Source organism: Peromyscus maniculatus, chromosome 18 (assembly GCF_049852395.1).
Source record: "Peromyscus maniculatus bairdii isolate BWxNUB_F1_BW_parent chromosome 18, HU_Pman_BW_mat_3.1, whole genome shotgun sequence".
NCBI lineage: Eukaryota > Metazoa > Chordata > Mammalia > Rodentia > Cricetidae > Peromyscus > Peromyscus maniculatus.
The window spans coordinates 22,921,405-22,936,099 of record NC_134869.1 but is presented as its reverse complement, the minus strand read 5'-3'; the positions used below and the strand labels follow the sequence as shown (position 1 = coordinate 22,936,099).

Genomic DNA, 14,695 nt, shown 5'->3' with positions numbered 1-14,695 from the left:
TGGTAGAATATTATTTTAAGATGTGTTACATTCATTTATACTGTGGAACATTTGTTTAATGATGCAAAGATGTGTTGCATTATCTTATGTTGCATTTCTTTAACTCTGTAAAACTGGGTTACTTTGCCTGTCAAAAACATGTGATGGTCTAATAAAGAGCTGAATGGCCAATAGTGAGACAGAAGAAAGGTTAAGTGGGACTGGCAGGCAGAAAGAAGAAATAGAAGGAGAAATCTGGGAGAAGAGGAAGAAGAAGAAGAAAGAGAACAAGGAGAGGAGGATGCTAGGGGACAGACACACAGACACACAGACAGGCATGGAGTAAGTGTAAAATTAAGTTATATAGAAGTAAGAAAAGGAAAAATCCCAGAGGCAAAAGGTATATGGGTTAATTTAAGAAAAACTTACTAGAAACAAGCCAAGCTGTGGCCAAGCATTTATACGTAAGAATAAGCCTCCTTATATGATTTACTTGGGAGTTGGGTGGCTGCCCCCAAAGACTAAAGACCTAAGAGAAGAAAAAAGCAAAAAACCCAACAACTGCAGAAGTGGTCTGATCAGGTCCCCTGAAATGTCAATCTAAGCACAGTGGAGGTTACCACTTATTATTGCTTAACACACGTTTTTTCCATGAAAGAATCTACATCAGCAGAATATAAGTTGCTGTAGATTTTCTTTGAGCCCATTATGAAACTACCTGCAATTACTAGATTTTCTCTGTGCCCCGGGCTTTCCATTAAATAGTAACATGTTTGTCTTACCCAAACTTCAAAAGGTATATTTGGAATCTGAGACTGAGAGGGATTTAGAGGCTTGCCTAAGGTCATGCAATTGGTATGACAAACGTGCAGCTCATTTCTAGGCAATCTGACTCTAATTACTGTACGTGGTGACAAACTGCATCCTGATACAGAAGTGGGTTCCTAATGCATAACATCTCCTGCCACCTTGAAAGTATGCATGCTCGGTCTACAATGCCAGGGGAAAAGAGATGCAGAAGCAAATCCACTTAAGTGTGTACTTATTTACTTTGTAATGCCACTGTGCCACCCAATTTCTAACCAGTAATCCTTGGTCTTCAGCAGATCCTATTTGGCTTATAGCTTCCCCTTCTGTTACTTCTTAGAGAAAGTGTTTGAAAACGCATGCCATTTAGAGATTTATTAAAACACAAAATAAAGATTATATTGATTAAAATGGATCTCTGAATTTACTTGTCTCCCCAAATATATCTCATAGTTGAGCAAATAAATTTTGGCACTACTCAGTAACTATTATGTCAACAACTCTATGCCAGGGTGTGAAAAGACTCTGAGCTTTTCAGCTTGTGTTGCTAATGGTGCATTCTGATGAATTTGACACCTTGGCACACAAATATGTTTGGCACTGAGAAATTCTACTTTAAACCTGAGCCTGGTCCTCAAATATATTGAAGTAATCTGTATTAATTATTTAAAAGTAGTGATTCTGAACACTTGACAGTAAAAACTGTGCTTTCTTCTATATACCTTGAAACTGGATCAGGGAGAAGTGAGTTTGGCAGTGGGCACCCTCCTCACATTTCCATGATCTGCTTTCAGGTCAGAAGGACCTGTTTTTCTTCTGTTGAGCCTTTACCAATGTTGACAGCTAAGACTCATATTGTGATACTGTGCCAATTATAACCATTTGAAAGCTGCTATTTTTCTAATGACTTAATTTCATAGAAAATAAAGCTCTATTTGGACATAGTTAAAAGAATTCAAGATTAGAGATCAAGCAGAAAAATAACAGAGGCTGTTAGTGCCAAAGTCTTCTTGCTTTGGCATTAAAAGAATCTAGCTTAAATTTCACTCTGAAATTTACTGGACAAATAACCTTGAGCAAAATTTGAGTCCTCAGTTACTATTATTCAATGGACACAATAATGTCTTATTTTCAGAAGTAGTCAGAATTAATTTATGGGTATGGGCTAATAAAAATGTAAGACAAACACAAGTGAGTGATTGGCAAAGATTATGAATATATTTTCCCAGTGACACACCATGATTGTATATTTCTTCATGTTCTAGCTTTACAGTTTTAAAACAGCCGAAAATAAGAATCATATTGTTTAGAACTCTCTATAAAAGAAAATTTTGGATAATTGGTCAGATTAGTCTATTGAAAATTCATCAGTAAAATTCTCCCCTCCACCTTCAACGAGAGGCTCTTCAATGAATAGGGAGGTTCATTTTTATTTTTCATCAAACCTAGAAAAGAATGTTTATTTAAGGTTAATAAGTTAGAATCTTTCTTTTTCTTTCTTCCTTTTCTTTTCTTCTTTCTTTTTTTCTTTGAGACAGGTTTTCTCTGTATAGCTTTGGAGCCTTTACTGGAACTCACTCTGAATCCCAGGCTGGCCTTAAACTCACAGATATCTGCCTGCCTCTGCCTCCTGAGAGCTGGGACTAAAGGCCTTTTAATCCTTCTTTTAACAGAAATACATTTCATAGGCAATCTACATGTTTGAAACTTTAGCATGCACTCTAATTGGTCCAAATGAAGCAGAACTATTGACATATAAAGATTAAATCATAGCTTATATTTTGTTACCCAAATAAATAAATAATAATGATACTAATGAGAGCAGGCAGAAGCACCTTGGCCTAGGTTCTGCCGTTTTATCTTCAGACTCCATTTTATCTGCAGGGTGAAAGGAAGTTCAGGTTCTCAAGCCCTAGGTGAGCTGAGAACTTTCCAGTGGCTGACCAACCTCCTCCCTAAACCACAGAAATAGTTGTTATGCATCTTTTGTTCTTTAGAAACACAATGGCTCTTCCCAATAACAGAAGGAACAGTTGAATCTGATCGGACCGTATTGACTTGCGTTGTGAAGACTTGCACTGTATATTAATCGACAATAATGAACACTCAAGAAGCCCCTAATCTCTAAATCCTGACTGGTGAAAATTGTAACTGACTTGACAAGAAATGTTTTTGATTTTCATGCTTATACACCCCACTTCTGATCTTGCTCAGCACTGTCAGGAGAAACAAGGCTCCTGAGTCATTGTCCTGAAGCCCTAATTGATCAGAGACCCGCTTTTGTGGTAAATTATTAAAATCTTTGGAACCCATAAGTGTTGTCTCCCTCCTCCCTTGTGGTACATAACGAGCTAGGTATAACAATACTACTAATGTAAGCATTTTTTTTTTCAGAAAACCAAATATTTTTAAGACAATCTAAATCCCTACACAAAGAGTACAGGCCACTAATGTGGAGAGAAAGAAATTCACCTTTCCCAGGAATGAGTTACCTAACTCATTATCCAATACAAAATGGTGTTATCCAGTGCAAAGTACAGAGGAATCATAGGCACACAAACAATGGAAATGGAATCAGCGGGTTGCATTTACATATTTGTGCATCTACTTGTAACAATAATAAGAGAAAAAGAGTATAATTTGAGGAGATGGTGGGGAACAGTGACTTGTGAGTGGCTGGGGGAAAGGATAGGAATAGCAGAAGAGAATTCACCGATGAGGATGCTGCTTCAGATTCTAATGTACAACTAATCTCTGAAGTAAAACTGCCCAGTCTAGACTAGCAACAAAGAATGTATATAATTCTCTTAAATAGTTACTAAAACACTTTTGTATTATCAACCACATATCTATGTGAAGTGGGATTTCTTTAGAATCCAACCAAGGCAGCCAAATACACTGAAGACAAAACACATACAAAGAGAAGCTGACCTCTATTAGGCCAAGCACTGATGGGATTCGCAAAAACATAAAACAGTGCCATTGTTACCACTCAATGAGTTTTTTCATGAAAAATGACTGCCTTTTCATAAAAATGTATAATTTATTTTTATGCATAGTAGGTTTATTGTTAATTTTAAATCATATACTAAATAACCATAACATGTTCATTAAATAAAATAAAACAAACCTTTAAAAGTTCATGATGAGAAAGTCGTTCCTCAGCACTGGAGGGCTAAAACAAGGACATCATTCTTATGAAAAATTTTGCCAACCTTTTTTTGGTTAATATTTACTTATGGATATCTAATCCATCTCATTTCAGACATTAAAAAAAAAACAATTTTAAGAGAGCATACAAGAATTCTTAAAAAAAAAAAAAAACTCCACAGGGTCTTAGGGTGACTAGAAAATAAAGGTGGAGGAAGATACAAGAAACCAAGGAAAAAGGAGACAAAGATGAGTTCTAGAATTGTGAGCAGGCAAAGCAGACTAATGGGAGCATTCAGTAGCATAGGGTGTGGTTTAAACAAGAGCAAAGCCATTCAAAGTTTGTACTCCTGTGACTGTTACAGGAAAGACAGCCCTCCTATACATCTTCAGAAAGAATATTGTGTGCTACCATGGCACATTCCCCATACCACCTCACAGCAACCATAGTGTCAAACCCTGTTGGATTCTCTAATACAATACTTCTGTTTATTGAATACATGGGGTCAGTGTGGTCCAGATTAAGAAAAATTAAATACATAGGACTAAGCTGTAGTTTATGTGGGGAGAAGTCTAATTAGGTGGAGCCTTGTAGGTTGCAATAGAAAGATGTAAGTGCCATCAGCACCATAATTGTCATGAAACATTTTTCTAAGGCAATATAATACTCACGGATAGTCCAATATTCTTAAGACAGATTGGAGTCCCTTTTAACCTAGGAGAAATGGACTATCCATAACCTAAAAATTAAATCTTAGAAATAAAAAACAGCAACTAACCACAATCAACAGAAACAGTTAAACCACATAACGAAGAATACCAGCCTCTGAAAACTGAAGTTTTTGATGAATGGTTCAAGCAAGTACAAAAACTTTTTTCCTAACCACTAAATTAGGAGATATATGTTCTATATATGGTATGTACATAATGTACAACATAGCACATAACTACAATATATTTTTGTACATGCATGTGTGTAGGCCGTTGTCTATAAATGAAACGTATATTGCAGAGTGTCTATGCAACAATTATTCTTTATAGCCTTGAGTTATTCTTTTGTTAAAAAAATCAGGTTGCAGACAGAGCTCTCTATAAGCTTACTTCTAGTTCATATTATACCAATATAGATGAATGCTTTCCTTGCCCTTATAAGGGTGTTAGAGCATTTGGAATTCAGTCCTGAGAGGAGTTTTTCGATGAAGGCCCGGTGATGATGGTGTACCAGAAACCAGAGGCCTTGGACCAGACCAATGACTCATTACAATTAACATTTTGGGGGGGGTGGGCTGATTGGACAAAAGGGATGTACTGAGTGACACACCACAGCTCCTGATGCCATTAGGATGAACAAAGAGGTGTTGGAATGATGGAGAGGCCAGGTAAGTTTCTTGCTTGTTTTGTTTTGTTTCTAATTAAGTTTGGAGGGGTATGCTTCAGGGGTGAGGGGAAGATAAAGAGGGATTGGCATATGAGTGAGATTGGGGTGTGTGATTTGAAATTTCTAATGATTCAATAAAGAATTATGTTTAAAATAAAAAAAAACACAATGTCAAGCTAAAGGGATAATTTGGAAAAGTGTAGGAATCAAGGGAAGGAATACACAATCTCTTAGTACTCTTTGGGAATTTATTTTCTGTTGTGAGATAGTCTTGTTTATATATGTAGCCTTAGCACGAAATCTTAGGCAAGTTGTTCAAAAACTTTGTCTTCGTAGTGACATCTATTCAATGGAAATAGTAAATAACTCTTCTTCAAAACTTTTGTTCAATGAATAAAGTGAGCATAAGCTATGCCTTAAATGAGGGACATTAGCATGAAGTAAGAGCTGAAGTAGGTACCATGTGGTGGGAACATAGGAGTATCTTCATTTAGAACAGTGGTTCTCAACCTTCCTGATGCTGTGATCTTTAATACAGTTCCTCACGCTGTGGTGACCCCCAACTAAGAAATTATTTTGGTGCTAATTCATAACTATAATTTTGCTACTGCTATGAATTATAATACAAATATCTGATATGTAGGATATTTGATATGCAACTCCCAAAGGAGTCATGGCCCACAGGTTGAGTGAGAAGCACTGATTTAGAATATGCAAACACTGAGGGAAGGTTGTGTACCAAATCATCTTTATACCGCCATATTCTCAAATTGCTTCATGGCAGGAGGAATTACATTCATTTACAAGAATACTGGGACAGTTGGGGCAATGTACAGGATTATGACAGAGATAAGTGGGCTTTACATTTTATGTAAATGAAGTTATTTCCTTCATAATGTTGCCTGAAAAAGACTCAGAACTAATCTGTGTTTCTTAAGCTGTTCATTGAGTTCTTCTGAAGGAAATGAACAAAACCCTTAGCCCACTCCTCAGTCATACTTAAACAGAATTCTTTGGTGATCATCATTAACTATTTAATTTCCAAATTCTTTTTTTTTTTTTTTTTTTTTTTTTGGTTTTTTGAGACAGGGTTTCTCTGTGTAGCTTTGTGCCTTTCCTGGACTCGCTTTGGAGACCAGGCTGGCCTCGAACTCACAGAGATCCACCTGCCTCTGCCTCCCGTGTGCTGGGATTAAAGGCGTGCGCCACCACCGCCCAGCTCAAAATTCTTTTTTTAAATGCAGAATTAAATCAGATAAGTATGAACTAAAATATTTATTTTGGCAGATAACCACTAAGAGACTGAGACTTTATTATAAACAAAAGAAAATGAGATAAAATATGAGCAAAGAGTCAGGCTGAGAGTGAAGGAAAGAAAAAGTGTGAAAATTGTTTTGTTATGAAATCTGATTCCTGTTTCATAAGGCAACATGAGTGTATTGAACATTTCAGCATCTTACATTTCATATAAGTTAAATGTAAGATCTTGTCTAGATATTTTATAGTCAAGGCCATAAAAAAATAGTAATTCTAAGATTTACACTTGAAGGAGGGTCCAAAATTTGCAATGATCCTTTGAATGTAATCTGATTTTCTCCCTTATTAATTTATATCTACTTTTTGTCAATATTGTACATAAATCATGGTTCAAGGTCTGTTTGTGTTCTGACTCATGAGAATTAGCCTGTGTCCTTTAGTTATGTGAAAGTGTAAGAAGCCCAGCATTTAATTAGAAACATGTCATATCAGATTTATGTAATGGGCTATAACCTTGCCAGTGCCTCTTTTGCTGCTGGGGAGAGGCATCAGCCATTCAGAAATGCACATTACCTCCTGGTGCACAGCATAATGCTTAGTCAGTGTGCTCCCTCTGCTGCGTTTGTTTTTCTTCTTGTCTGTTTTAATCTCACATGTTTTTCTCGGTATTGCATGAATGTTTTAACTCTTCCTTTCCTTTCTGACTGCTTTTTAAAATTGTACCTCTTGTAACTTAATGGATTGTTGCTCTTTTCAGGCTAGTGATTTGTGTTCATGGGTGAAGGCACTTGCCTCTACCTAAGGTTGCTCACCAGACCCCAAATGGTGGAATTAGACAACCAACTTCATCAGATTTTCCTTTGATCTCTGTACATGTCCTGGTGTGCAAAAATATGTGTACACACACACACACACACACACACACACACACACACACACACATACATTAAAATGCTTTTGTTTTGTTTTTCTTGTTGGGAACCAAAAGACTGTCTCATCATTCATACTGAAAAAATTGCACGTGTTGCAGCTAAATGTTAATAGGAAATTGAGATCCAACGTTTGCTTATAAGTAAGCAAAATCTTTTGCAGAAACAAATAACCTCTTATCAATCATCATTCAATGCTTTTAAAAGCCCCACGTGTGGGAAGAAGACATTACCTCTACTTTGTTGATAGGTATCTGTTCATAATTATAAAAGGTTCCCAGGTCTTCCAAGATGGCATCGTAGACTTCTGAGTCATAGTTAAAGAGCTCTGTAGTTGGGGCCGTCAATGTAACATCAAAGATGATAAGTACCAGGACAGTTCTTGCTAGCATTTTCATCTTTCAAGCTTTCCTAACCATAAAATATAAAATCGTGCAAATACATGATTGATAATAGCTCAGAAATGGTTCACACTATATAGAAATGACTGATTAATGTCAGCATCAAGAAATTCAAGCTGGTAGATTTCTTCACAGTAATTTAAGAATATAACATATGCAAATTGATAATGTCAAAGGACCATTGAAGTCAAATGTTCCATTCACACATATATTCATATTTTTATAATATAAACTACAGTGAAACATGTTTCATGTTATTCACAAGAAGGGAAATATTAGGATGTGAAATGTTTGTGATGTATTGATTCACAAACCTTTTGCCAGCTGGTAATTATGAGCATCACAGCTCCCATTACCACTTAATAAGCACTAGAACTCTCATTAACTTTGGGATGTAGATGTATAATGAGGATAATGACGAAAAGGGCCATTGATTATCTTGCCATTTTATAGAGGAGGAGACTGAGACAGCGTTCATTACTGATACAACTGACACTCATAACTCTTCCTTTTGTATCCTAGTCCAAAGCTTTTCCTTTCCAAAACAAATTAATGAGAGTCATCCCTCTTATCAGTCCTTTGCTGACTCTTGGAATCTGATTGCATATATAAATCAATTTATTTCTAAATTAATATTTAATGCACTGTTTTCTAATGTGTTAGTATAGTATAAAATTAACTTTTATTCCTTAGTATTTTGTTTTAATTAATAATAATTGAGTCAGACTCAAAAAGCAAAAGAATACACATCAGATGGGCAATACTTTCACAATTAGGAGGGAGATTGCACACACATTGAAATGGCACAGTCTTTTGCTCTGCAATTGCTAACAAGCATAATTTGTTTTCTGTTATAAGGTAAGACTTTGCAGCCGTTCAAACACAGTCATATCCCTATCATCTAAAGGATTTTAGTTCTGTATGTACTATGTTGACTACAGTTTAGTTTAAGAGCAAAAATCTCATGCTTAATTTTAAGTGTTTATATTGGCAATACCAAGAATATTAACTAATAGTCAATTGTTCACCATGCAAAATAATATAGTCTCTTCCTTAATGTGTAATATAAAAAGACTTTATGTTCTGCATATCCATTTTGAGTTTAAGGACAGTATCTGTGATGTTAGTGCCCCAGAAGACACAGAGAAGAGAATTTATTACTTTTCTACTTAAATGCACCTTCAGTTACTTGAAGCACCTTTCTATGTTTAATTCAAATACTTTTTTTTTTCACACTGGATTTACTTGGCTCTATTTCGGTTGCCTTTGGAAATACCTTTGCAAGCTGTGGATTTAGAATTGTTAGAAGAAATAACCAATGATCTTACTTAGCAGGACAGCATGTTTCACAATTCCTCCATGAACCATGCTCCCAGAGTCAAGTGTAGTGTATTAGCAGAGACATAACTGAAAAGAAAGTTTCCTTGTACATGTCTAGCAAATTCCATCATTCAAAGAATAACATGCACTTAATAATTCTGTTTCTCACTTCATGTTCTCTCTCTGGTTACAAGTGTTTGCATATGAGAGATCATTAGCATGTGACTTTCCTAACAAAGCAACCAGAACAAGGACAAGCAGCTTGTGTGAAGCAAAACTGATAAGAGTGTCTGTCTATGTATGTTTTGTTCCAAATATTTATCTCTCTACATTGATATCTTTATATTTTTATATATCTTTATATTTGTATTTAATGTAGTTGTTGGTTGAATTTTCCAGTTTGTTGTTCACTTAACTTCATATTATAATAGTCCAAAAATTATAGCTTTCTTTAAGCTTTAAAATATTTATCACAAAAGATAGTTTAAAAGGAAAGTGACACTTAATTATCAGTACATTTTAAACACCCGAAGCATCAGTAGCATCTACCTCTGCATAGTATTTAAATCAATATCAGTCAATATTGTCTGTCTCTACTCCCAAAAGCTGTGGTCAGGGCTATTGATTTAAAGCATATATTGGAAGCCACTATAATTTTATTCACATCTGTTACAACTATTAAGATTAACTATTTTGCCCAATGTTATTAATTCCTAAGCAAATCCACAATTTTGGATTTTCCAAGAATAATATCAATATACAGTCAGCGGTAAAGTTAAACCAAACCCACTGGATTAAAGTCCAGCAGGAGACCTTAAAGCAAGTTGAGCTATTTTTTTAAAGGTTGTTATACTAGGGTGAAGAAGAAGAAAACAAATGTAAAAACTTACCTTTGGCTCCGACTTGATGAAGTGGCACAAAGTAACCGAGGCAGCAGAGCCCTTGGTATTTGCCCCTGACCAATGGATATGAATTCTGGTCTGTGGGAGGTGGAATTTATAACAGTCAACTTTCTGTTTGGAAAACCTAACCTGGAGAATGCTTCTCTGTCTTTAAAAACCACAGAGCATTATTTTATAGTCACACGAGCTAAGCTGCATAATCCCAATTATACGGCACACAAAGCTTGCAATGATGTTAATTAGAGTTATAATTGCAAGCATGACACCTTAAAATATATAAGTCAAAATTGTTAGTTTTAATATGTCTCGTCTATAACAAATTCACCAACTGTGAAAGGAAGGGAATGAACATGAGGTTATTGTAGATGAGGGGTTTTTAAGTAAATAGTCTAATAAATAATTCCCCCTCACTTTGCATGTCTTGAATTACATTCATCACTTTTCAGTAATGTTAACTGAAATCTCAAATGTTACAAAAGCCTTACCCATTTCACTGTGTGTAAGAAAAGATATCCAAAATTATTCTGATTGCCGGGACTGCTTTGATAACAGTGAACAATGAACCTTTTGCATGAAAAAATTTTAAAAGCCTTATTTCTAGAAATAATACATAAAATATGATCTGAGTGTTCTAGAAAGGATCCTTCTCCTCTTTTATCTAACAGAGCCAAACAAATCAAATTACATAAGAAAAAATCTCCTCTAAACAAAAAAAAAAGGTTTTAATTTTTTCTTACAGGAAATAGTTTGTAAAGTGAGGTTTATTATAGACAGGGAGAGAGAGAGAAAAAATGTGTGTTAGTTTTCCATGCCTTACTTTCCAAAGTACAGAAGTCCTTCCTTCTAGAGAACAACTAAGGTGACATCTTCTATTCTGTTAACATTTTATAGACATCTAGAAGCCCTACTCAGTGCATCAAGAATCTTTCCTGTATGACCAATATAAATAGCTTTATTGGATTCTGAAAGTCAGTTTGGTTTTGGGCAAACTTATGTGGACTATGAAGGTCTGTTCTCAGGCTCCACCCTTTCTCTTTGTACCACTTTCCCAAATTTCTCTGCCCCCAAAACATCTTCCTCTACCCACCTTGACTCAGGACCATGTGCCTTGGATGATACTGAACCTAGCTGATGGCTATGGGGTTGGGGGATTAAAGCAACCGCAGCTCTCACTTCCTTAGATTCTATTTTAGACCTGGTTTCCTGTCTGTAGTTTCTAGGGCTCTTAGATTCTTTAGAATTATAAGTAGGTTGGTAATAATCCACAAAATAACTAACATTTCCTTTTCTTCTCTTATCATTTAAGTTTCTTATACATATTGCCAAGGAATGGAAGCATTAGATAGACACAGAGTTTTCTTCAGAGTTCTGGCTGAATTTTCAGGATTAGTTCCAGAAATAATATCTCCATCATGTCCATGGGTAAACTGGTGTTTAAATGATATCTTCCTTCAGTTTCAGAACACTATCTACCAAAGTAGTAGAATTTTATCACAATTTAAAAACCAGGACTAGCTGGGGATATCGGTATAGTGCTTTCCAAGTTTATGCCAAACTCGAGGCTCAAACTGGAGCACCTCCTAATCAGAGCACAGTGATGCATGCCTATAATCTCAGCACTTGGGTAGTCATGAAGGAAAATCAGAACCTTAAGGCCATCCTCTGATGGCCTTAACACAAGTTTAAGGTCTGGTAGGGATACACGAGCCTCTGTTAAAATAAAATAAAATAAATGAATAGACAAGTCACTTGTCATAGTATAAAATTTCAGCAAAAATTATACTTCCTCAAGCTTTTCAAATTAATCACACTTCCATTTCTTATAGAAATTGGTAATTTCTTGAATCATTTCCCTTAGTCTTGTTTGGACTTCTTGCAAAGTTTCAAAATCTATTTTGGACTGTTATTGCTCAAGCTTGTAACAACCTCCTGGGGGCCTAATCACCACTGAGCAGGGAGGAAGAATTAATTACCAGTTCCAGTCTGTTTTATCCTTAGTAAACATCTTTTAGTCTCCTGATAATTTTCCTAATAGAGACTAAGCTTGTTTATCAGAAACCCAGGGGAATCAGTTATTATGACAAGTTGTATTAGGTCATAACTGAGGTTTTATGGAACCTTTTCCCTTTTAAGCTCCAAAACATTTCACAAATCATTTGGCTACAACTCTTTGCAGAATTAAAAACTAGACTGATTGCTTTAACTGCATTAGTGCTGGGGAAAAAATAACACTTCTTTTAAGGATTGCCTTCTCTCTATCCTGTAGCAATGGTGATCCAAATGCAGTAGTAACTCTGAGAATAATCTGTCGCCTTCCCTTGGTACTGCTTCTAAAAGGCTACATCAAAGCAGTACAATTGAGGACACATACATTTCATCCCTCTGATGCTAATCAATGAAACCAAATCTCACAATCTTCTGTTATCTTCTTATAAAGACCTATTACCATGAATCCTCCATTGCCTTGGAGGCTTTCTCCACACTAGTAAGGTACAAGACCCAATTTCTACCACTGTTATCATAAACCTACATGCACCATGTTGCCTGCACCCATAGTCCTATGCAATTCCCTCCTAGGACCATCCAAGCCTGACCTGTTGTCTATATACCCATGTTTTCTGTTTCTTGGTGAAGATTTTCCTTTCTTTACTTTATCTTGAGAGCTATAGCGCCTGGAAAAAAATTTCTCTGGCAGTCATTCTCACTTGCATTACATCACATAACTCAAGGATGGGAGAACTTCTTCCCAACATTTTATCTTCCAAGAGATTCCTTCTCTTTGCTCTGTCAACAGATAAATCTATTCTGACTTTATGATACTTTGCTTAGGTACCAACCTTCTCATCAGGGTTTATCACTCAGCTTTCTTCCTAGCTCCCCCTACCTTCCACACATACCCATATCATCATTCCCAGCGACATGATTCTCCATATGCATGCTCCGTTTGTCTTGGTGGCATGCTATCGTATTGTCATCTCATTTATAAAAAGGTCACATTCCTAACCAGTCACCTACCCTCATTGTCACGTCCTCCAGCTGTTAACCCTAGTTACTTCATTGTCTTACTAAGGTATTCTTGAATGTGCTTGTCTCTTGCCGTCTGAGAGCTGCATTCCACGGGCTCTATCATCTTTTCACTACCTTCTCTTTCTTGCAACACTCATGGCAGAAAAACTGCCATTATCATAACTCTCTGCACTTGAATTCATCTCCCCCCCTCTCTTTCCATCTATCGTGAGAAGTTAGAACTATTGCTATTTTGACTTTAAATCAACAACGAGCTTCAGTGTTGACTGGGAGACAGTGGTTTTATGTTGATTCTATTACTAACCCTAAGATAAGATGCGTTTTTGTCACAAAAATTTCTATACCAGCAGTTCTTAACATGTGAGTCGTGACCCCTTTGGGAGTTTGAAAGACCCTTTCAAAGAGGCCTCCTGACACCCTTGGGAAACACAGATACTTACGTGATGATTCATGATAGTAGCAAAATCACAGTTATGAAGTAACAACAAAAATAATATGGTTGAGGGTCATTAGGAAGGTTGAGAACCATTGACCTATAGTCTTTATCTCATTCCCACAAAGGGATAAACACCGAGTGATTAGCTCTTTTCTCTCAGATCCACCTGCACTTATAATACAACTGGACTTCTCTTCTGTGTTTATGCAAGAAGTGAGAAGTGTGTTCCCTACACAGTGCCTGGTGTTTTGTTGTTTTTATTTTCTTACGGTCCATGTTTCTTACGGTCACTGATCTCTCAGCCTCTCCTCCTGTCACTTTTAATATTGTACAAGCATCTGCATACATGTTACCACAAGGAGGCTTGCTTGATTCCTGCACATGAAAGTAGACTTGTTTTTCCCCATCCTCTTCTATATTACTGCTTGATTATTTTACCAATCTGTTTATATGCATGGATCCCAGTCTGGCCTCAAATCTGAGATTCTCTTGTCCACTTTCTTTGCTGCTGAGATTACAGGAGTGTCCCTACATGCCCACCTGCTTTATTCTGTCCTTACAAATTACAGACTTTATATAATATGTATCTGTAGGATACAAAGCCTACAACTGTATAGGATCAAATTTACTCCTCCCAAGAGAGGAGATTACACATTGTATAAAGTAACTGAGCAGAATGGGATACTCTTTCTAGAGCTCTTCTTTAAGCCTGAAAATGAAGGAGGTGATAATACCTGCTCCACATCTTTTACCTTTCAGATTTAAATTACTAGAAAAAAAGATATTATGAAAATATTTTCCTTTGTGTTACTAGTTACAATCAAAACAACTGATACATGTCATTCAAAAAGCTTTTTAGATGTTTACTTGAGAGAATTTCATGTTGATATTGGCTGTCTAGTCACTTCATTCCTAGCTCTGCTCAAATGTGACCTCTGTTATTCATTCTCTGACTGTTGTGTTTAAAATAAGAACAATTTCCCCATAATATTTGAAACAATGTGGCTTTATTGTGTAAATTATTAGCTCATATATTACCTTTTGCAGAATGGTATTTCCATAAAGACATTATTGAATTGACTCTCATTTGTTGGTATATTTCCAGTCAG

At 36.1% G+C, this 14,695-nt stretch overlaps 1 protein-coding gene across 1 annotated transcript in view; it reads right to left on the bottom strand.

Moving 5' to 3' along the window:
* Epyc (epiphycan) overlaps positions 1 to 7,906 on the bottom strand; it is a 30,259-nt gene extending 22,353 nt beyond the window's left edge. Inside the window, exon 1 of the mRNA XM_042263390.2 lies at positions 7,734 to 7,906. Coding sequence (XP_042119324.1) covers positions 7,734 to 7,898 — 165 coding nt within the window. The 5' untranslated portion in view covers positions 7,899 to 7,906. The remainder of the gene's footprint in view (positions 1 to 7,733) is intronic.
* Positions 7,907 to 14,695: the final 6,789 nt, after the last annotated feature.